This window comes from Octopus sinensis, linkage group LG7 (assembly GCF_006345805.1).
Source record: "Octopus sinensis linkage group LG7, ASM634580v1, whole genome shotgun sequence".
NCBI classification, from domain to species: Eukaryota; Metazoa; Mollusca; class Cephalopoda; order Octopoda; family Octopodidae; genus Octopus; species Octopus sinensis.
In genome coordinates, this window is record NC_043003.1 from 4,074,983 (window position 1) to 4,100,476 (window position 25,494).

Consider the following 25,494-nt stretch of genomic DNA (forward strand, 5'->3'; position numbering starts at 1 on the left):
CCAAAACCTTGTTAGTAGATTTAGTAGATGGAAACTGCAAGAAGCCCATCATATGTCATCATCGTTTAATGTCCCCCTTCCATACTGGTTTGGGCTGGATGGTTTGGCTGGAGCTAACCAGTCGGAAGACTTGCACCAGACTTCTGTGTGTCTTTTTTGACACGGTTTTTTTCAACTGGATGCCCTTCCTAACACCGACCACCCTGCAGAGTGGATGTAAGATAGAAGTAGTGCTGGGATTGGAGAGAGAGAAGGAAAAAAAAGGTGGTGGGGTTGATTTGGTCAACTAAGAATTCTTCAAGATTGTGTCCCAGCATGGCCGCAACCCAATGACTGCAGCGAGTAAAAGACACACACACACACACACATTTATATAAGTAACTATATAACTATATGAGTGTCTATGTATCTAGGTTAATATGTAAATACATAATATCCTAACAATGATACAAAGAGAAGTTAGTAACGCAGGCATGGTTCCTTTCTTTATTTATAGACAGATCCATAAAAAGTCTTTGAATGTTCCTAAGGAAAAATATTTCATTTTTCTTTGCTTTTTTTTTTTGCTTTTTTATTGTGGTGTTGTCAAAAACTGGGGACTCTCATAACACACACACATATTTATGTACACACACACACATACACACACAATGCAAGAATTGAATCTGATATGCAAGAATGCCAGAAGGAAGAACACCAGAGTGGAAGGTTTTCTCTTTCCCTGCAAAAAAAAAAAAAAAGCCTGTTAGACACATTTAAGTAGATGGGGTGTGTGGGAGTGGGCGTGGGTGGGGGCTGATAACAACAGTGCTAATGTACTTCTCTTTCCTCCCCACTCTATACCCCCCCCCCCCGTCTTCTCTATTCTTCTGTTGCTGCTGGCAACTATTTTGATGAAAGGTGGGCAGCAAAATAAATACAGCCTGGTCAAAGACAGCAATAGGTACCCACCACCACTACCACCAGCGCTACCATGGTTGGTGGGTGGTTGTGGGGAGGAGGAAAAGGTATGGGTGGCAGCGGTGGGGTGGGGGTGTAGGTTAAATAAATAAATTAATAAACAAGAAAAGGGGAGAAAGTTTACAAGATATTGAGATTTCAAAGGATGATAAAGAGGTAAATGGGAAAACGTGTGTGTGTGTGTGTGTGTGTGTATCATCAGCATCATCGTTATAGAAAGAAAAAGAGAGAGAGAGAGAGAGAGCAAGCTGTGTGTGTGTGTGTGTGTTAGTCATCAGTTGTTTTTCTTGGTGTTTCTGTTTTGTCCATCGGATGACCCGGTCACCACGGTGTCCATCTGCTCAGACACACCCCAACAACAACTGCGGATCCCGGACTCCTTTGACGTGGTGGAGGTGGACTGAGTCCGTGTTACTGTGCCACCATGACCACCACCACCACCACTACTACTTGGGACAGTGTTCCCCATGGAGAGCTCTGAACTGTTTGCCCCCACCTTGTATCCAATTTAACTCCCCTTTTACATGACCAAGTGTCATACATGTGTGTGTGTGTGTGTAAAAAATGTATGTAATTATGTCTATTATTCAGTGTGTGTGTCTATATATACACACACACACACACATATATATATATATAATGTATGTATATATATATATGTCTATTATTCAGTGTGTTAGTCCCTCTCTTTCTCCACCCCCCTCCATCACTTATCTTGGCGGAGGGTGTGTGTGGAGGGAAATTATAAACAAACCTTAATGGTATTTGCTATAACTTTATTCTTTTTGTGTGTGTGTGCATAAGCACAGGTGTGTGTGTTTGTGTGCGTGTATATATATATATATATATATATATATACACACACACACACACATGCAAATGTATATGTGTACATAAACATAGAACCACACACACATATGCAAAAGTTCTTAGTTGCATGTTGTTTATTTGTGAAGCACTGCTCTCTCTCTCTCTCTCTCTTCTGCCCCACTCCGTGCCCACGACTACCCCCCACCCCACCCTTCATCTGCCCTACCTAACCCTAAGGATATTTCGACTTGATGCTATTTCTTTGAGTCACATGATGTACCTTCTGCTATCTTAGCTCGCCCTATTGTATTGGTTGTCCTTATCACCACAACAACATCGTCATCATCATCATCATCGTTGCCGTTATTCCACATTAGTTTTGGCATCAGATCTCCCTGCTATGTGTGTGGCAGCAATAACTTCTTTTGTTCTTACAAATCTACCAAAGTCTTTCCTTTTTGTCTTGTGTTCTTTCTTTCTTTCTTTCCACTTTGTTTGGTTTTTCTCGCGATTGCTAGAAGTCTTTTCCACGTATATTTGTTCTGGCTTTTAGCGTCAGTGCCAGCCAGCAGCTATACCAGAATATTCGTTTCGGTGTATATGAAGTATGAGAGATTATATTTCTGTTCAATCAATGGGAGAGGATGGGAATTCCTGCAGACCTCTCCACGGCAGAAACCAATATTGGAATATGTCCGGTGGCAATTAAAATTATTTGGTAAACTGACAGAGCAGCGCTGAGTTCTGTAGAAACTCAATGTAAGAGTTTCTAGTAAGGCATTCACAGAAAGGGTGAGGAATTGTGTAGATAAATCCAGTTTTTATTGCTTTGGAATTGTAATGTCTACAAGTGACTCCCTAGTTTATAACTGGTATGGTACATGAGTTAAAGCCCAGGTCAACTCTAATCTCATTGACTTCTGATCAAACATCTTTAATGACCATCCAATCTGTATTTTCCAATGTTGTGTTGCTGCTGTTGTTAAGCTCCAAATTAACCGGTGTTCCAGTTATGACCATCATGCATATTTTTTCTCACATAATGTCTCTCGGACTCCTTTATCTAATATGGCCTTCCTTTTACAAACTTGTATGATGTGGAACTATCACTGCTATTTCTGGCAGATTGCAGGACTGCCTAGCTGTTCCTTTACCAACTCAACTAAATGATTCAGATTAGACAAGGATTATTGTAAAAGGGATCCATCTCTTGTTTGATTTAAGGTGTTTCTAAAGTTGATATCATTACAGACACCTGACTAGACAGGTGATATATCACGATATCTTCATAGGTGATATCTCAGGGGAGATAACATGAGAAACTAATGATAGCTTTTAATTCCTTAGACGTCACATCTTAATAATGATATCCGTGTGTTTAAACTCTGTGTGTGTGTGTGTGTTTGTTTTTATGTTCAGTTATAATAAAAACAATTTTGCATTAATCTGAAGTGTTACTCTGTACTTTTGTAGAGTACAAATTTATTATTCTTAGACAAGTACGTTGTTGACAGTGACTTCAAAGTTTCAACTAGTTAAGAATAATAAATACACACGCTCGTACATACATGAACCTGTGTGTGTTTAACCATTGACTGTGTATGTGTATGTGAAACTCTTTTCCTCTCTCTCTCTGTTTTGAGAAAAATTGATCTTGGCAAAATCCCCAAAACAGAACATCACCAGTCACAACTAAATACCATTTTATGTACATCAAGTGTTTACTTTTATCTCTTGTGTGTGTGTGTGTGTGTGTGTTTAATGAATCTGTTATTCATTATATGTATGTGTGTGTGTATGCATATCTGTCTTATACGTAATATTGGTACATGTCATACATAGTCAATGTTTATACACACACACACACACACACACACATATGTAGGCACGCAGCCTTGACTATGTAGTCAAGAAGTTTGTTTCCCAACCAAGGCCTTCAGAGCGGATTTGCTAAACAGAAACTAAAAGAAGCCTACAGAGAGTGTGTGTGTGTGTGCATTTCGTTGCCTTGACATAGCATGATAGTAATAATAATAATAAATAATCATCACGATGCAAATGGTGTAGTTTCTTTCCAGTCTCTGGTGATGCTATGTCTGACCATGGGAGGGGGGGACATTACTTTGCCTAGAAACAGGTGAGGGTTGGTGACAGGAAGGGCATCTTGCTGTAGAACCTCTGCCTGCCCCAATAAAACTCATCTGACCCATGCAAGCATGGAAACATGGACGTTAAATGATGATGATGATGTACACACAGTGAATGTGTGTGTCTATATATATGTAATTTATATGCATTCAATGTATATGTGTGTGTATATACTATACGTTTTTTTTTTGTTCTTGTATTGCAGTGGATGCCTGTGAACAACAGCAGGAGAATAATGGTCAACAGGCAGCAGTTGAGGCACTCATCAGCCTGGATTCTCCAACAGCAACCTATGATAACAAATGTCTACCATTTGTAATTCCTCCACATTCAGGTAAGAAGAGACTCTCATACGTTGCGCACTACACACACACACACACACATGCACACACACACACACACATACACACGCACACACACACACACACACACACACACACACACACACACACACACACACACACACACACATTGTGTAATTTCTGCATCACAACTTATGCAGAGATTACACAACATATTTTACAGACACATACTGTGTGTATATATATATATATATATATATATATACATGGAAAAAATTCGTTATAGGTATAAAGATACCATAAACAAGTATAAAAATGGAGAAAATATGTTAAAATCAAAATCGAATTCAATAAATACACACGTTTCAAAATACAATATTTAAGAAAAAATAATTATTATTATTATTATTAAAATGTATAACTTTAATTATAATTATTATTATTATAATTTTTTCTTAAATATTCGTATTGTCTTTTGAAACGTGTGTATGTATTGAATTCGATTTTGATTTTAACATATTTTCTCCACTTTTATACCTGTTCATGGTATATTTATTCCTTTAACGAATTTTTTCTATTGTTATTTTCATATTCTTAATACTTGCTCTGGCTGATTTTTTATGAATATGATGAATTTTTTTATTGGAAATTATGTTTTCTCTCTTTTTGGATCCTTCAAAAAGTTTGAATTGTTCTTTTTGAACTTATTTTTTGTCATATATATATAAATAAAACACCACACAAATTGCAACATACTTTGGCAACACAATGCATTCTAACAACCTAATCTTTACTTGGTCAAACTGGTTTGCTAGACACAACAGTCAAATCTCTGATAAGATTGATGCCATTAATGTTTTATTTGAGCTGTTGTTGATCAACATCTGCAAGAAAGACATGAACGGCAAGGGGTGGAGGGTTTCAGAGGGTCAGTGTACTGGGGTGGAAGGAGTGGGGCTAATGGTGAGTGCAGTGTCTAGCAGTAGAGTCAGACACAACAGGGATGATGAGAAGTGACGGAAAAAAGGTTCAGGAGTGTTTGAGTGGTGGCAGTATAAAATCACACAGCTCCGCTGAACAGAGGCCATTCTAGTAGTAGTAGAAAAAACTGAGAGTGGACACAGCACTCCTGTGTACCAAAGGGTGGAATTTGTTCAATTACTAACTGTCACTCAATCAAGTGGCCCTTCTCTGGATGCATTCCAGGATATTCGTGTGCCTAATGACAGTAGTACTGACCCAGATGTTGGAGCAGAATTACACCATGGGCCCCACTGCAGCCTTGTAAGAATGTCAGTAACTGTTTGGGGGGTGGGAATGAAATATTGTCTGAGATGTGGTCCCTACTACGTTAAGGATTTGCTTTTGCCAAGAGAATTCCTTGCTGGTACTGAGGCCTGGCATTTGGGGTGCCTGTGATGGTTCTGTCTGCATAGTGCTCATGTTTAGGGATATATCATCATCATCGTTGTTTAATGTCCGCTTTCCATGCTGGCATGGGTTGGATGGTTTGACTGATGAGGGCTGGCAAGCCAGAAGGTTGCACTAGGCTCCAGTCTGATCTGGTAGTGTTTCTACAGCTGGATGCCCTTCCTAACACCAATCACTCCGAGAGTGTAGTGGGTGCTTTTTACATGCCACCGGGACGAGGGGCGGTACTGGCATCGACATGCTCAAATGGTGCTTTTTACATGCCACCGGCACGGGGAGCCAGTTAGATGATGCTTTAATTATAAATATACATCTTTCATGCTGTATATGTGAATTAAAATATCTATGTGGATGTTTTTATCTGCATTAAAGATAGGGCAATTATATAACTTTCATTTATATCCTTGCTTATGTGTTTGTACTTTAAATATTGTAAATATATACACTTGAAATCATACTCACTCTACATACAGTTTGTTAATGTATATGTACATATTCTTGTTTTTGCTCATTCATCACACACACATTTTATACATGCATTAATGAGAGGGTGAAAGTTTGTTAATGTGTATATATATACACACGTATATACACTATTAATATTCTGTTTGTGTGTTGTTCTTGATCCAGGATCTCTTCCCCCCAGCCCAGCTGACAGTGGTTTCTGTGATTTAGAGACTAACCAGGATGATTTCCGCCGAGTACCAAGTAAGCAACTACTAACTTTATTATTTTTCTCAGTTTTATGTACCTCAGCCTAAACTTGGTTTTATATATGTATATTTTTATGTATGTAAAATATCTAATCCATAATCATTAGTCTGACAAAACGTATCCGGTTTTGTCTACGGATTTTCTCCATTTATGGATTAAATATGCTTAGTCACTCTCACACATGCCTTTGTGCTCATTCCTCTGAAGGCTGGACATGCTTTCTTTCAGACTTGTCACTCCCTCGGATATATATATATATATATTTTATTTCACTTCAGTGTAATGATAATAATGACCTGACGTAAGACCTCATTGTACACATGCTTTACAATGAAGCGTCGTTTGAGTACAAAGCAGTAATAGGAAATTAAATAACTGACAAGGGAATAAGAAATTATGTCATGACATAATTTTGTATTCCCTTGCCAGATATTTAATTTCTTGTGTATATAAAACATCTCACTAGTGTACTGCAAGTGTAAAAAACGTGTCGAAACAATTGTAGTGATTTTTAAATAAAGAACATCATTCGTTCTATTTCCTATTTCTATAAACTCTACGGATACCAAGGAATTCCTGATGTATATCTAAGTAGCTGGAGTATTGTCTCTATATGATGACATTAGGTAGCCAATACCTGGATGAGCTTTGGTTTTTATCTGAATCTTATTTAACACACACATACAAGTTATTAAGATAGCTTATTCGCAATTTGCAATCAAAAGGCACATGTATAGACATCACTAAGGGGACTAAGCTCTCTTAATCACCTTAGTGATGTGTGTGTGTGTGTACTTCTAATGAAGACCATTGGATCTGTAGTCAAGCAATTTACCACCAATGAATTTACTACTTGCAAGCACTGAAGACAACTGAGGAGGGACAAGTTTTAACAACTATTGTATTAGCTTAACACTTAAGATGAAGGGGAAAGAGTTAACTTTTCAGATGTTAGTCCTTCATCAGAAGAAAAGTGAAAGAGGATAGTGAAAGAGAGAAAAATGATTGTGTGTGTGTGTGTGGTGTTTACAAAGAGCAGAACAATCGTACCTTGCTGTAGATGTGATTTGATCTCTAATAAGACATATTCGTTTGGTCGTTTCAGTCTTACCACATCATACATTCTGGTTACCACCCCCTGCACACCAACCTATGTTAAATACTCTCAGTACTTCCACACGTCCTCCAGTCAGGCCAAGTAAGTGAACCACCTTTATTACACCTTCTTGCTTTCACTATTTCTATATATGTGTGTATATATGTGTGAGAGAGAGAGACCATATATGTGTGTATGTGTATTAATAGTTTTCCTTGACAATATTTTCAAATGTTTCTTATAAATCTTGACACTAGTTATTCTAAATGTTCACCCCACCCCACCATATCTCAAAGTGACCACCCTGATACCCTTAGAATTACATCTAACTCCTCTAATACACCTTTAACACACACTTACACACACACACACACACACACACACACACATTATTAGGCCTTTTTGTCTTGGTTACAAATTATTATTATTATGAAAAAGGCAATGAGCTGGCAGAATCATTAGCATGCCATGCGAAATACTTAGTGGTGTTTTGTCTGTCTTCATGTTCCGAGTTCAAATTCCGGCAAGGTCAATATTGCCTTTCATCCTTTCGGGGGTCGATAAATTAAGTACCAGTGATGTAATAAACTAGTCCCCTCCTCTAAAGCAGTTGCCCTTGTGGCAAAATTCGAAACCATTATTATTATTATTATTATTATTATGAAAGCAGCAAGCTGGCAGAATTGTTAATGCATTGGACAAAATGCTTTGTGGCATTTTTACCAGCTTGTCATTCTGGGTTCTAATCCCACTCAAGCTGAAGTTACTTTTTATCCTTTCAGGGTCGATAAAATAGGTACCAATCAAGCACTGGGGTCAGTGCAATCAGCTATATCTGTACCTACAAATTCCAGGCCTTGTGCTTATAGTAGAAAGCATTATTATTATTATAAGATGGCGATCTGGCAGAACCATTAGCATGCTGGTCGAAATGCTTAGCGACATTTCATCCATCTTTATGTTCTGAGTTCAAATTCTGCCAGGATCCACTTGGCTTTCTATCCTATCAGGGGCAATAAAATAGGTATCAGCTGAGTGCTGGGGTCAATGTAATCAATGGACCCCTTCCTCGCAAGTGCTGGCCTTGTGCTAAAATTCGAAACCATCCTCATTATTATTATTATTATTATTACAGTAGACACATTGTTGGAAATAATGCTTTTGGTATTTACTCACTTTTCATGACCAGTGTTCAAATCCCAGGAAGGCCACTCTGCTGTAACTTCTTCTGGGGTTCAGTAAATAACTGGGGTTGACTCTAAAACACCCAAGCCCTTCCCACACACGTAAAACAAAGTCGTTAGTGTTGTGTTAATTATGTGAGAAATCCTTAATTTAATGTGTTTGTCTTTCTGCAGTTTACCATCCGGCACCTCCTTCTGTAAATGTCCATCAGTCTGTTGAAGCCACCACACCACCCTCATCTCCATTTGGCAAAAAAAATAAAAAAGGTAAGTTTTATAATAATAATAATAATAATTCTAATATTAGTGCCACCTGACTGGCTCTCGTGCCGGTGGCACAAAAAAAGCACCCACTACACTCTTGGAGTGGTTGGCATTAGGAAGGGCATCCAGCTGTAGAAACCTTGCCAGATCAGAGGGGAGCCTGGTGCAGCCTCCTGGTTTGCCAGCCCCCAGTCAAACCGTCCAACCCATGCCAGCATGGAAAGCAGACATTAAACGATGATGATCATGATGATGTTTGTTGTTGGTGTTTAGGTTCACGGTGACCTTCATTGATGTGTAGGTAACAAGACATGGCTGTGTGGTAACGAGTTTCATTTCCAACAACATGGCTCCGGGTTCAGTCCCACTGCATGGCACCTTGTGTAAGTGTCTTCTACTATTGCCCTAGGCTGACTAAAGCCTTGCCAGTGCATTTCGTAGAGGGGAAACTGAAAGAAGCCCGTCATGTGTGCGTCTTTGTGTCTGTCCCCCCACCATACCACACCACTTGTCAACCAGTGTTGGTCTATTTACATCCCTATAACATAGAAGTTTGGCAAAAGAAACTGATAAAATAAATACCAGGCTTAAAAAAACAAAGTACTGGGACTGGTTCATTTGACCAAAATTTCTTCAGGGCGGTGCCCCAGCTTGGTCACGGTCAAATAACCCAAGATAAAAAATGTATATATATGTCTGTATGATATTAATAAATGTCTGTATATGTATGCATGTGTCTTTAAGTGTGTGTACGTTTTTATATATATGTATATATTGCTACAATTTAACATGCAGCTTGGTTGCATGTGTTAGGGCCTTTTTAGGTAACCTTATACTTATATCAGTGGTCCCCAGCCTTTTCACTGCCAAGGGTCCCTTTTAGTTAACCCTTTTGTTACCAACCCACCTGAAACTGACTGAGTACAAACGTCTTGTTTTCATAATTTCTGAATTAAAATCTTCCACCAAACCTTAGTCACAATTTATGTTCCTAACACTAGCTTAATGATAACTAGATTATTTAACTAAATCCTTTTTGTTATATTTAAAATTAATTGAAAGAAACCCAGAGCATCTCAACAGAAATATGGTAACAAAAGGGTTAAAGGAGTTTTCCCATGGACCCCAGGATATTGAAAGGTCTGTAGGTGAATTTAGTTCATGGACCCCCCCCCCCCCCAGTATTACGTTTGCGCACCACAGGCTGGGAACCACTGGCTTATATCTCAACCTCTTACTGCTCCTTTCTCCTCCCCCTCTCTCTCTCTGTGTCTTTGCAATGTTCACTCTACCTGCACCTTTGGTTGTTCTGAATCAGTTGCAGTCTTCAAAACAGGTAACTCACTGTGGGAACTGATCACCTGTAGCAGCAGCAGCAGTGGTGGTGGTGGTGGTGGTGGTGTCAATAACAAATATACTTATGTGTAACAAATGCTCTTCTGTCTCGAGTGTCTCTAACCCCCCCCCCCCCGCACCACCACCTCTCTGTCGAACTAATGACTTTCACCAACACCCACAATAAAAGAGCCTCTGTGCTGTCACAAAGCCTGCTAGACATAGCAGCCAGATCACTCTGAAATGACACACTACTGCCTTAGGTAGGGAAAGGACCACTGAAAAGGAGGGATGGTCATGGCTAGAATGCCTTTCATTAAAGTTCTGCAGGATTGGGGACCACCTGACAACCTAGGGTTGAACAACATCACTTCCTTTTGTAATACCACAAAGACTGGCTTTATTGTATCTGCTGTTTCAATCATTAGACTGTGGCCATGCTGGGGCACCACCTTCAAGAATTTTTAGTCAAATGAATCGATATCAGAAACTTATTTCTGTTAAAGTCTGGTATTATTCTATCAGTTTCTTTTGCCGAACTGCTAAGTTACAGGGGAGGTAAACACACCAACACTAGTTGTCAAGTATAGAGGAGGACAAACACACACACAACAGGCTTCTTTCAGTTTCCATCTACCAAATGCACTTGCAAGGCTATTGCTCAGAGTGCCGTAAGTTGGACTGAATCCAAAACCATCAATAGTTAATCTCTATTACATGTATATCTGTCATACATATATATATATACACACACACACACACACAAAGAGGCGGCAAGCTGGCAGAAACGTTAGCACGCCGGGCAAAATGTGTAGCCGTATTTCGTCTGCTGTTATGTTCTGAGTTCAAATTCCACCGAGGTCGATATAATCGACTTAATCCATTTTTTTCTCCTTGTTTGTCCCCTCTGTGTTTAGCCCCTTGTGGGTAGTAACACACACACACACCCATATATTTTTGGGTGAACAAATATGGATCAAAGGCCTGGTATTGCAACCAGATGTTCTTCCTGTCAGTAAACCTGTTTTCAGGTAATCGCTCCTTTTATTCTACTCGTCTTAAAAAGTGCAGAGCAATGGGGCCGATGTGTTGCAAGGGGACATCAACAGATGTCACCGTTTCTGGCTCAACACTTCCTTTGAGAATGTAAACACACACACACACACACACACACACACACACACACACGGCAGTAGTCTTTAGTGTTGGTGACATTGACACTTTGCTGCGTTACTAGAGATGCTGGGATTGTGTTGTTCTTGGAAACAAAACATTTTTGTATGTGTAACCATGGTGATGGACAGTTTCTGGTGTTGATTGATGCTGATTAACAAACCGATTTTTAACTGGTGTTCAAATTGTGTGAGTTAAACCAATTGGTACTTACTATTGTGATTCGATGTTCTTGTTCCAGGGGAAGGAATGGCTCGCCTTCTTCGCCCTTCTCCACTTCCAAAACTGTTCTGCATTTCATTTACAATCTTTTACTTCTCTCTCATAGGGCGCAAACCGAAGAGTTCTGACTGTCAAATGTTCCCTACTAAAAGGAAACGAGAAGGTGAGTCACCTGGGATTTCTCTTGTTCTTTATAGCAATATTATTATTATTAAGGTGATGAGCTGCCAGAATCGTTAGCATGCCGAGTGAAATGCTTAGCAGTATTTTACAGTTCTATATTTAAGAAATGAGAAATTATGTACATTATTTACATTTGACGGATATTTGTCCTCATCTTGTTTGTTGTTGACACAACGTTTCGGCTGATATACCCTCCAGCCTTCATCAGGTGTCTTGGGGAAATTTCAAACCTGGGTTCTCATTCCTAAGGTATTTTTCGATGTTGTTATCATTCAGGTCACTATACCATATGCCCATGGGCATGTGGCATAGTGGTTAAGAGCGTGGGCTACTAACCCCAAGATTCCGAGTTCGATTCCAGGCAGTGACCTGAATAATAATAATATAAAAAAATACCTTAGGAATGAGAACCCAGGTGCAAAATTTCCCCCAAACACCTAAGGAAGGCTGGAATATATATCAGCCGAAATGTTGTGTTAACAACAAACAAAATGAGGACAAATATCCGTCAAATGTAAATTAGCAGTATTTTGTTTGCCTCTATGTTCTGAGTTCAAATCCCACTGAGGTCAACTTTGCCTTTCTTCCTTTCGGGGTCAATAAAATTAGTACCAGTTATGCACTGGGGTCGATGTAATCAATTATCCCCCTCCCCACAAAATCCAGGCCTTGTGCCTATAGTAGAAAGGATTATTATTATTATAGGTCACCAAGGTTGACTTTGTTTTTCATCCTTTCGGGGTCAATAAAATAAGTACCAGTTGCATACTGGGGTCGATGAATGCGACTACCCCCTTCCCCACAAAATTTCAGGCCCTGTGCCTAGAGTAGAAAGTATCATTGTCCCCCCTGACAATGATATTGCCACCATCACTGTTACCATGCCAATTGTTGTCCATTCATCCATTAGCATTTAAACCAGCAAGATCTGGCCTGTCACACTTACACTACAATGCCATTCTAAGAATATTCAGCCACATCATCAAAGTCTCAGAGATATGAAACAGCACATGATTCACAAGTTACAGCAGTGGTTCCCAAAGTGGGCAGCACTGCCCCCCTAGGAGTGGTGGAAAGTTCAAAGGGGGCATTGAAGAAAAGTGGAGTGATGATAATGGGGGTGGCCAAAAGGTGGGGATGGATATATAAACAAGAAAATAATGAGTTAATTAGTTTTTGTTTGTGAAACAGATTTGCTTTGAATTTGCTTCAGAAAGAGGTCTATGTTTGTGATGGTTAGTTGGGGGTGGGGTTGCTAGGAATGTGACCTGGGTGTCAAGGGGGCAGTTGCCCGAAAGAGTTTGGGAACGACTGAGTTACAGAATGAAATAGAGAAACCTTTGTGGAATCTAGGAATCAACTGAACAAATTTCTTCCACTCTTAGAAGTAATAGAAAAACATTCTTGACCTTAATTTGTCCTTTTCTCATTTTCCGTTTCTCTCTTCATTCCAGGAAACACCACTTACTTATGGGAATTCTTGCTAAAATTACTACAAAATGCAGAAACTTGTCCAAAATACATCAAATGGACAAACAGAGATCTTGGTATTTTCAAACTTGTTGATTCCAAGGAAGTATCTAAATTATGGGGCCATCATAAGAACAAACCAGACATGAATTATGAAACAATGGGAAGAGCTCTCAGGTAAGATGCACTGCAACATTTCTTTTCTGATGTTAGGTTTGCTAGGTTTATAAATCTATGTTGTGATATTTAGTGGTTGAAGCCACAAAGCTATAACTGACCTGTTTTAGTTGTTACTGTTTAACAGAAGTCAAACTTCAGACATTCTAGCCACGACCATCTCTTTCTATAACATCGAATGCATCCTTTTTGTTTTTTTAAAATGGATGTGACAGGTCAACTGGGGTCGGGGAGATACTTGTTTAATATTTGGGGAAGACTTTGAAGAAAGCAATGAAACTTTGGAGCAAGGGCAGTGGGATTTTGATGAGGGTCGGGGTAGGACAATGGATAACCTATAAAAAATGTTGGGATTTTAAAAATTATTTTTGGCAACTTTGAAATCTAGAATTGATTAAAGGTTTAAAATGAAAACATCAAGTTAAATTGATCTGGGGGTAACTTTAGATCCTTTATCAGAATGTACAGGTTACTTGTGGCCAATTGTACCAGAGAACAGAATGGTCATTTAGAACTGTTTTATAGAATAGAAAGGTTGATTAGATCTGTACTTCGCTGTATCTCAGAATATTAAGAGTTATACCACAGTATGAAAGTATCTCCACCCCAGGGCTTTCCCCACACTAGAAGACACCCCCACCGTACAAGATACTATGCTATCTGAAGATTTATTTCTAAATTGAATTAAATCTAAAAGTTTAAATTCAAAAATTCACATTTTTTTCCCCCTCAAAATGAAACTAGTTTTAATTGTTGGCCACCATTAATTAATATTGTTGAAATAATTCTAACGATGGCTACTGTTTCTGTTGCAGGTATTACTACGCAAGAGGGATATTGAATAAAGTGGATGGGCAGCGACTTGTCTACCAGTTTGCTGTGGTTCCAAAAAACATTGTTGAAATTGATTGCAGCACTCCCTAATAGAGTGAGTTCCTTGTATATACAGAAGACATCTCACCTGGCTGGTACCTTTATAATGTAAAGAAGACGAAGGACAGAGAAAGATAGAAAGGAAGAGATAAAGAAAGAAGCAGAAAGAACAATGGATTCATTCATTCACCTCCACCCCAAACTGTTCTGGAATTTAAATTTCTTATGAAGTCTGTTTTCTGGGAATTCCGAAGAGAGAGAGAAGAACAATGGGAAGTACTTTGTACTTTTAAGTAAAAAAAAAAAAAAATCACCACTCAAGTATGAAGTCAGCTTCTTGTTGTTGCTGTCAGCTAAACTCACTTTTTCACAAGAGGAAGTACAAAAACTCTTTTATTTCCAGAACAATGAACTCTGAAATGTTTTTCAACTTTTTATTTATCGGTTTCCCCCTCCCCAACCCTCTAATTTTTTTTTTTTTTGCGTGTGTGTGTGAAAAAAGTTCTCTTTCCTTCCCTCATTCTTTTTCCCACATCTCTCTCTCTCGCTCTCTCACTCATTCTCTCTTTCATTCTCTCTCTCTCTCTCTCTCTCTCTGTCACTAAATCCAGATTGATTTTTTTTTTTATTTATTTATTTATTCTTCGGATGTATATTTATCAGTGACGGCTTTTTTAATGTTTGTCATAGAGAGAGAGAGAGAAGGAGAAAGAGAGAAAGTAGGAAGAGAGGGAGAGTGTTTGATATCATGGGAGAAAGTACAGTGGGGGGGGTGTCGAGGGGGGAGGGACATACACTGAGGAGGGAAAGTTGAGTCTGTTGTAAAGAATTTAAAGAATATTGTTGATTTCCTCTCAACTAGTGTTTAAAAAAAATGAAGAAAAATGAAGAAGAAAAAAAAACGGTTTCTTCCTAAAGTTGGTTGTGTGAGATTGATTGAAGGACAGTGGCAAAAAAGAAGAAAAAAATGTATTTATTGCCAAAAAAGAAGAGAAAGTTAAAGTTTGAGAAACTTTTATCATCTGCATTGGCTGTGAACATGAACACATGAATGTGTGATTGGTGAGTGTTAATGGTCAGCGTGTATGGGTTTATGTTCACTGCCAGCTTCGTTAGCAGTTAAGAGGAAATATAATGAACGATACCCATCAATGAGTTAAACAGAAATTACATTATATGCATATTCACACATATGCTTGCATATATATATATATGTATATATACATGTGTGTGTATATATATATATATATATATATATATGCATGCATATTTGTTTTGTTGTCTTCTTTCATGGTTTTCATCATCAAAGCTCTGATTTGTGTGTTATTTAATTTTGACTTACATATTTTGTTAATATACATACACTGGATGTATACATCTAAATTGTTCACATACTTATACATACTGTTAAAGTTGCCTTTTACACGTCATCATACACTAATACATGAAACAAAAAAGAAAAGGAAAAAAAAAAGTTACATCTACAGTTCTACAACTGTACAACATTGACACTCACTCATGTATATATATTTTATGTATATATATTGACACTTTCTTCACAGCAGCTAAAACAGATAAAATATGGAATCCGGTCAGTTGTATGAGTGGTGTGAACTGATCAGATGGGAGAAGATCTAATGATATCAAAGTCCAGGTTTGTTAGACTCAATTGGGTCATTGAAAACACTGGTCAGACTGGCCAGAGACCACTTTGGTCACTTGACTGTGATGGTCAAACAGCAGTTTTTAGAGACCAGAGTCATTCAGTCCAGTTTAACGTGAACAAAACTACTTATGGTCATCTCAAGTCCATAGGTTACAATGGTCTCCGAGACCGCAGTGGTCAAAAAGACTTGTTGAATCTTATGGTGGTCAGTGGCAGCAATGGTCAGTTAGATGGAGATCTAATAATTGAAAGATGGACAGGTGGTGGGGTGAAAGATCAAAAGGATAAAGGTTCCCCAATTAAAAGTCAGGCATGAATCGAGAACAGATAAATTGTATTGGAGGGAAAAAACATAGTCCAGTGTCCAGAGATGAGCAGGACAACGGTTGTGGGAGGGAGTTGTTGAATTTCCCCAAACAATTCTGCTGCTCATTGAGGCATGTTTAACTTAGGACTGTCACCCGATGATGGTGATGCGAGAACCTGCATTCTCTTCCCTCCGGCTGGTACTGTGTATGGCTCTGGTGTCAAATATAGAGTAACTGCCTTAGACAAGGAGAATGCACAGCTACACGTTGATGGCAGGAATCGGCTGTGGACCGGACCAAGGGTCCACTAACTTCAGGGGTGTACAACGATGGGGGAAATGTCACAACGAACATGTGGCTAACTTGATATGGCAGAAGATTTAATGTAGCATTGTTAATTCCCACCTACAGCAACTGCTACATGAACATGTGGCTGGTTACTCACTCCATGATTGCTGTGCACACACATATAGCTGGTCAGTTGACCATTGTGAGGTTAACTTGTGACGAGTTTGTATGAAGTTACAATGTGCATGGAGTTTAGCCAGTCACCACATGTAGATAAATGTCTCCACAGGGTGTACAAGTGGACAATAATAATCTTGTATTTTATAAAAAGGTTTTAAATCTCATCCAAAAGTGTTTCATTTTCGCCAAAAAGTGCCTCTAAACCCATCCATATTAATATAAACACAAAAGAGCAACCACTTCCAAACCCAAGCAGTAACTCCAGCCCATGTTCTTGGTGGGAGCTGCTGCAATAAACCATTTAGAATTTGGTCAGTGTGTGTGTGTGTGTTTTATAAATGAAGGTTTTGTATTAAAGTAGAAAAGGAAAATAGGATGCAAATTTTCAGAATATCAAAACTATGTTGAAAGATTAAAAGGTTTTAGTGTAATTCTTCCCATGTTAACTTATTGGGCCTCCTTCGGTTACCGGACATTTAGACTTGTGTTTATGTGAGAGACATTACAAGAAAGGTTCATATATAACAGAGGTATTTTGTGTTAGGGGTTATGTTTATCACATCAAGTGCCAATGAGGTTTCTTTGTTAGGGGGCCACTAAAGTGTCGCGTTAAAAACAAAGCTAACCCCTTACAATAATGATGTACTGAAAGTATACTTTTGAATCTGTTGAAAGTTAATTTAAGGATGTCCTTAATTAAGATTTAATTTAGTGGGGGTTAGAACACGTTTGTGGAATATGCAAATATGATTGCAAACCTCAGGTTTGTAAATTAGCATACTACCCAGAGAAACATGTCTCATGTCTGCTTGATGTTATAAAAGTGCAGTTAAGGGCTCCCCAAGGTTCATGAAGGGTTTGACTTCCAAAGACACACACACACACACATATACAAGAACATACACACACACAGAGTTGTCATTGAAATATTTTCTGACCCAACTTTTTATACAAGATGCAGTGATGTTTTTTAGTTTCTCAGCAATTCAAGAATCTTCTAACAGCAAACCTCTCAGTAAACAACATGTCACCTTGGCTCATACATATTTCTTCTCCATTTTACAATTTATACATCTTTTATTACATTTTTTTCAAACTTTTTTTTAATGAAATTAAACACAAAATTCCTAAAATCCCCCCCCCCCCAATTTATAACTGGAATCCAAGTATTCTTCTACCCCAGGGCTAACACATCCCGTTCCAGGCTGATGTCCACCCACCCTCCACTCTGACAATTCTTTATTATCCACAGGTGCCTTGTCTTTTAATTCTTTTTGCAGGGTCTGGACCGACATCCAGCCATTTGGCTGTTCTTTTTATGACCATCTATGGCTCTCCATACAAATACACAGTGATACTTTTATGCGTTACACACACACACACACATGCACAGACACACACCCACACTTAGCTTTTAGTAAGTGTACATGCACACATAATTTTTTACCTGCATATATATATATATATATACACCAGATATAAACACTCACACACAGAAGCATTGGATGGTTTTGTTCTGAAATTATTAACCGAGAGTATCTCTACATGTGTTTCAGTAATGTTAGTAAGACTGGAATCACATAAGGCTACCGTTTCTAATATTAACTCTGATAATGTGTTGACGTACATGATGGTAGCCCCTGACATCCAGTCACCACTGAAACCTGTATAAAGATGCCAAAGGAACCAATGATTTCTCAACAAAACTGTCCAGCCTTATTATTTCTATGTAGTTATACTCTGTGGTCTTTGTAATTCAGAAACTAGAAGCAAGAAATTAGGACTAAAATCTGCCAATTCTCTTCATTGGTTTCTCTCTTACACCGTAGAGCCACATGAAGTATTCCAAACACTGGTTGTGTATGTCAGGCAGCTTAATTTACATTATGTGTGTGTGTGGTGTGTGTGTGTGTCTAAAATATATATGTGTGTGTGTACACATAATTCTTTCATATTTTTTTTAGACAAGTATGGAATTATATGCATGTACACATATATATATATTTAAACTTATGTATACATACATATGTATAGATATCTACGATTGTATGCATTCATGTGTATATTTATTACACACAATTTTGAAGGTATACACACACACACACACATATATGCATCAATACATACGAACTGAACACTTGGTTCTCACATTGGTTATTATTATTATTATTATTATTATTCCACTCAGGTTGATGTTTTTTTTTTCCTTTCATCCTTTTGTGGGGGGGTCAATGAAACAAGTACCAGTTAAACATCAGGGTGGATGTAATCAACATCCACCCCCACCCCACCCACTAAAAAAATTACTTGTGCTAGAAAGGATTATGATTATTATTATTATTATTGTGGTTGTTGTTATTGTTGGTGCTCAATGTTAGAGCATTGGGTTGAGACGAACAGGTTTGAGGTTAACCGTTTCCATAGCAACTGTTACAGTTCTCTCTATTCACCTCATGTACATAAAAGTCTTGAAAGGATTCTTTTAGTTACCTTTCACTCAATGTGTTTTGAGGTTGTATTGAAGAACACTTTCACTAAAACAAAGTATTGCACATATTATCTGCAGGGGTCATTTAGCCCTTGGTCAGACGTCAAGCAGATCAAAGCTATTCCAACCATGACCATCTTGTTCAACATCTAGAACTACATTCTCTAATGGGTCCTTTCATTTTAATGGCAATTGGATGTGATATGTGTATGGGTTGACTGCTGTTTCTTGCATGGTAATTGACTGCATAGAAAGACCCTCATTAGATCAGCTGTGATGTGCAGGAGAGAAATGGGGCCACAGAGGGGACACCCTTGAGCTAACTTGTTTAGAAAAGAGATTTCAGTGTTGAGCCCTTTATGTCATTTCAAACCTTGTGTTCAACAATAGTAATAATAATAATAATAGCAACAACAACAACAATAGTGTTTCAATGTGAGAAAAAAGGGGTCATTTTTTTTTTTTTTTTTTTTTTTTTTAAGTTATTGAATAAGCCAAACCCTAAAATTGTGTTTATGTAGAATTGGTGTCACAGATCTTCACCTAAACACACATTACACATATTTTATGTAACTTCAGACCCTTGAAAATTAAAAGTAGACCCAACTATGAAGAAAAAAAGGCAGTCAAGATTTGGATGAAAATTATTTATTTAGTTCTTTCAGCTCTTTGAGGGAATTCGTCAGGAATGATTTCATAAAGAAAATTCTTACCTCTTATATATACGTAAGTGGGCAAACAAAATCTGGAATTGAATGTGTTTTTTGGGGGGTTCTGGAAATGACAAAGAACGTCTCAAATAACCAGACCCCAAAGCACCCTGTTGCCAAAATCCAAGGAAACAAATTCCACTCAGATTTTTTTCAATTTACTCACACATATATGTGAAAGGTATCATCTACAAGACATCATTCATGATGAACCCCTAGTAAAAAGGGGACAAAAGGCACTATAGTACCTTTCATCCAAATCTGATTACCTCCTTTTTTCTTAATATATAAAATCTGCACATGATATATATATATATATATATATCTTTTATACATACATACGTATACACATAGTGGTTGTGATGGAGACACTGTTTATGGTGGCATCGACTGTCACAATCTTTTATAGAGTGATTTTTGTGGATAATTTCTACAGATTTTTTTTGTTGTTGTTGTTTCTGTTTACAATATATATATTTTTTTTTTGCAACAGATTTTTTTTTTAAATGATAATATAAATGTACAAATAATGATGGTGTAATTTTAACCCTAAAAAAAATGTGTTAACTAACAACAACAATAGTAATTAATAATAATAATACAGTTATAATAAAATTAATGATAACATTGATGATGACGATAATAACAATAATAATAATAATATTAATAATGAAAAAGAAAAAGAAGCAAGCAAAACAACATATCTTTTGTGTTCTAAGAATTGGGGACAAAAGCCTTAAGTCAATTAAAAAAAAAAAACGAAACAAATGACACTCACAAACCTTCGTCCTCTCTTCCATGGTTTTTTTTTTTATATAAAAAGACAAATTTGCTCTTTGTTTTGTTGTTTGTTTGAGGATATGTGAATAGTTTCTTCTATATTTTTGTAAGAAAGTAAATAAAAATCATCCAAGATTTTCTGTTTAATTCAGACTTATCTTTTTATTATTTATTTATTAATTTTTTTTGTTGTGTTTCTGCAGCTGTTTTTGGTTCTTTTACTCTTTGCCTGACCCATTGCACCACATAAGATGCAGAGGACGCATATCATTAATATATAAATATATATATATATATATATATATATATATATATATATATGGCCCTCGTGCTGGTGGCATGTAAAAGCACCCACTACACTCACAGAGTGGTTGGTGTTAAGAAGGGCATCCAGCCGTAGAAACTCTGCCAGATCAAGATTGGAGTCCGGTGCAGCCATCTGGTTCGCCAGACCTCAGTTAAAATCGTCCAACCCATGCTAGCATGGAAAGTGGACGTTAAACGATGATGATGATGGCCATTGTTATCATTAATATATATATATATATATATAATACACATTCACATTGTTTTACAACCCATCAGACTGACTTGGGACTTAAGTGTCATACTACTCAGAACCCATGAAACAAAGGCTAAGAAAAAGAGTGAAAACAATCGCGGAGAAACATATGGAAGTGTTTTTGAGAGGCAAAGGGTTAGGGTTAAGAAGTTTGCTTCCCAAGCACACGGTTTCAGGTTCAGTCCTACTGCATGGTACCTTGGGTAACTGTCTTCTACTAAAGCTCTAGGCCGACCAAAGCCTTCTCAATGGATTTGGTAGGCGAAAATCGAAAGAAACCCATCGTGTGTGTGTTGTTCTCCATCATTCCTTGACAACCGGTGTCGGTTTGTTTGCTTACTAAGAAACCGATAAAATAAGTACTAAGATCAATTCGTTCGACTAAAATCTATCAAGGCGATGCCCCAGCATGGCCACAGCCTAATAACTGAAACAAGTGAAAGATAATCTCTCTATATATAAACGGCAAAATGTCTGTGTGTGTCCCCTTTATACAAATCCACAATTTTTCAGTTAGAGGGCTCGCACTTTCTATGGTCATTCAAAACCGTCCAAGGGTGGTCGTGCACATCTTTACGTTTCCCCAGTCACCCTGCAAAGCCATTAAAAAATCAATAGAAGTTACTTTTTTGTGAATTTTCTATCAAAATCCCTGAAACTTGATACACCAATTGAATGCTAGCTAGCTGTATGCGATTGGTCGGAGATTTGGACAGTTCTCGCGTGTATGTGCGCACGCCCGCAGCTGTATATGCATGCACTAGCACTATGATGAAACAGCCGGCGATGCTTGAACTTGGAAAGCAACACCTCATTACGTGGTACACCACACACACACGTCTCTCTCTCTCTCTCTCTCTCCTTTAATATCGTGAATATAAGCGATCAAGAAGCAATGTTAAGCGAGAAAGGTTTCTTTAGCAGCGTAATGCTATTCAGACCGGACCTGTTTTGAGATATCTTCTGGGTGGAAGCGCGTTTGTATTGTTCAACAAACGATGGAAACAGATAAATACCTGACGCTGGGGTTAAAGTGAAGTGGTGCGTGTAATGCTTGGGAGAGGAACTAGAGATTAATTCTAGGATTTTAATTCGGTAAAGGAACATGATGTATTGTAAAATTATAAGTGTGAAAAATGGAAAAAAAGCAGAGTGGTCGATGATTCGAAGACGAAATAAAAATGTTGATTGGAAAAAGTTCGAAGAGTCTCAAGACAACAGGTTTCCATCTTATTCCATATTGTAACTTTCAACTGCCTACCTGAGCCATACCATCCAGCACTCACCTCCAATTATTATAACTGAATATTTAAATTAAATTAAGAAATCTTGAGTAATTAAAATTAGAATAACGCATGCGCTAAAGGGAAGACCATCTTGATCACCAGAGCTAATATTAATATTTTTTTTTCTACTCAACAACCTAATGGTATTTAAGCGGAACTAAAAGAATGAGATAGTAAGATGACTTCTGAGATGACCCGGAACCGTTTTTGATTTTATAGTTCAGCGAGGAAAGATAACTACGAACATATTTCAATCGTATTAAACTTCTTCAGCGAATCGTATCCATTAGTTGCTAGATCAGTGATTAGAGACAACAACCCCCCCACTATATACATATAACGATTTCAAATTTTGTCACAAGATCAGCAGGACGAAAGGCAAAAATCGACATCGGCGGAATTTGAACTCGGAACGCAAAGACGGACGAAATACCACTTAGCATTTTGTCCGGCGTGCTAACGATTCTTTTCTACTCCTGGCACAAGGCCCGAAATTTTTGGGGAATGAGCCAGTCGATTTGCTTGACCCCACTACGCAACTAGTACTTAATTTATCGACCCCGAAAGGATGACAGGCAAAATCGACCTCAGCGGAATTTGAACTCAGAACCCTAGCGACGGGCAAAATACCTATTTCTTTACTCCCCACAAGGGGCTAAACACAGAGAGGACAAACGGATTAAGTCGATTATACCGACCCCAGTGCGTAACTGGTACTTATTTAATCGACCCCAGAATAATGAAAGGCAAAGTCGACCTCGGCGGAATTTGAACTCAGAACGTAGCGGCAGACGAAATACTGCTAAGCATTTCGCCCGGCGTGCTAACGGTTCTTTTCTACTCCTAGCACAAGGCCCGAAATTTTGGGGGAATGGGCCAGTCGATTTGAATAACCCCAGTACGCAACTAGTACTTAATTTATCGACCCCGAAAAGTCGACCTCGGTGGAACTTAAACTTAGATCGGAGCGATGGGCGAAATGCCGCTACGCATTTCGTCCAGCATGCTAACGATTCTGCCAGGTCACCGCCTTATATACACATATGATAATGTTGATTTGATAAGGTGAGAGCAAAATGAACATGGGATGACATATATCAGTATTGTGATTTAAGGGTCTGTCACTGATTATTTCTGTGTGTAAAGACCAGGCAAAAGGACTAAATTGGAACAATATTTAAGCTGGATTCATCATTTGTCTTTTTCTTTACTACCCACAAGGGGCTAAACATAGAGGGGACAAACAAGGACAGACAAACGGATTAAGTCGTTTACATCGACCCCAGTGTGTATCTGGTACTTAATTTATCGACTCCGAAAGGATGAAAGGCAAAGTCGACCTCGGCGGAATTTGAACTCAGAACGTAACGGCAGACGAAATACGGCTACGCATTTCGCCCGGCGTGCTAACGATTCTGCCAGCTCGTCGCCTTTTCATCATTTCTCATTGAAGACAAATGAAAAGATTAAATATTGCAACACTAAAGAAGGTCAGTTAATCCTGCTGTTGGTTAGAATTTCTGTAATATTTCGAGTCTCTAAGATGTCGTATATGAACAAGCGTTTCAGGGATGGCGGCTTCTTGCACCAGTTTCTTAACACACCTGTAATTCAAAGACGCCACACAAAGCTTCCCCTGAAGAGATAATTAGAGCAGATGTTGCTGGGAAGTTCATTAAGATGTCTTCGTGAATGGTCGTTCTTACTTCCGACTGTTTCCACCCAGCTTGTCACGTGTTCTCTGACCAATATATACCAACTGGGATGATTAGAAGCAATCTAATTAACAAAATGTAATTGAATATCAACAAAAGTAATTTCCTACACAAGAACTCATCAAAGAAAACTAATTATGGTTGTTAATTGTAAAACTATGTTAAGGAAGCCGAGAGTTCGACGATGACTTACAAGTTAGTTACTAGGTTTGTTTAGTTAATTAACAGTAGTCTAATTACATCTTACCACACATACCCCGATATCTTATCCGACTACCCCGATATCTTGCGTGTAAATAGATAGATCGGTTACAGAGAATGTATGTGTATGGGATGGGAGGGGGTGATAGTACCTTAAACTATTTAGATAGTCAGAGAGGGGCTAGGGTGATGCCCGTAGCCTTTCCAGGGTCTCTAGTAATGGTGGGAAGTTAAAAGTTATATTGGAGATTGGAAACATGTATCAAATTCTTGTAACACAGTGGATTACAATAAAGGCCTGTAAGGACCAGGGGTTGGTATTTCAATAAAGGACTGTAAGGGCCAGGGGCCAGTGGTCGATAGATTAGGTCTATCGCCTAAGAACATGAACTACTCCTCTGCCGGGTTTCTCCACAGTTTTCATTAAATTGTACTCACTAGGTGCATGTCCATGATATTTTATCTTCCAAATGAAAGGGAAAATGTTTTCTTTCCTGGGAGACGCCCAAACGAAAAGATTTGGACTGCACAAAGCAGTAAAAACACAAAAGGTAAAAAGAAAAAAATCTTAAAGAAACACAATAAAAAAATATGACGCAAAATGAAAACAAATAACATTCCAAGAGAAAAACAGAGCAGAAAACGGGTTTGACGACAACAACAATGAGAAGAATAACAGCAACGAACATGAAAGATATAACGTCAAACGAGAATAAGGAAACAAAAAACATTCTCATAAACATGCTTTCAACAACAACAACAACAACAACAAATGAAAAAAAAGGAAAGAAAAAAACTAAATATGGAATATTCTTTTATTTGTTTGTCCTTTGACTGAGGCCATGCTGGAGCACCGCCTTTAGTCGAACCAATCGACCCCAGGACTTATTCTTTGTAAGCCTAGTACTTATTCTATCGGTTTCTTTTTGTCGAACTGCTAAGTTACACACCAACATCGGTTGTCAAGC

General features: G+C 38.2%; 1 protein-coding gene across 3 annotated transcripts in view; it reads left to right on the forward strand.

The window, feature by feature from the left end:
• LOC115214523 (ETS-related transcription factor Elf-2) overlaps positions 1 to 20,741 on the forward strand; it is a 246,287-nt gene extending 225,546 nt beyond the window's left edge. For 2 of the 3 annotated variants that reach the window (XM_036504464.1, XM_029783723.2), the window contains 7 exons: positions 4,124 to 4,252; positions 6,282 to 6,359; positions 7,471 to 7,563; positions 8,820 to 8,912; positions 11,746 to 11,802; positions 13,277 to 13,469; positions 14,285 to 20,741. In XM_036504464.1, the coding sequence (XP_036360357.1) occupies positions 4,124 to 4,252; positions 6,282 to 6,359; positions 7,471 to 7,563; positions 8,820 to 8,912; positions 11,746 to 11,802; positions 13,277 to 13,469; positions 14,285 to 14,393 (752 nt within the window). In that variant the 3' untranslated portion in view covers positions 14,394 to 20,741. The remainder of the gene's footprint in view (positions 1 to 4,123; positions 4,253 to 6,281; positions 6,360 to 7,470; positions 7,564 to 8,819; positions 8,913 to 11,745; positions 11,803 to 13,276; positions 13,470 to 14,284) is intronic. The other variant, XM_036504465.1, reaches the window with a different exon arrangement.
• Positions 20,742 to 25,494: the final 4,753 nt, after the last annotated feature.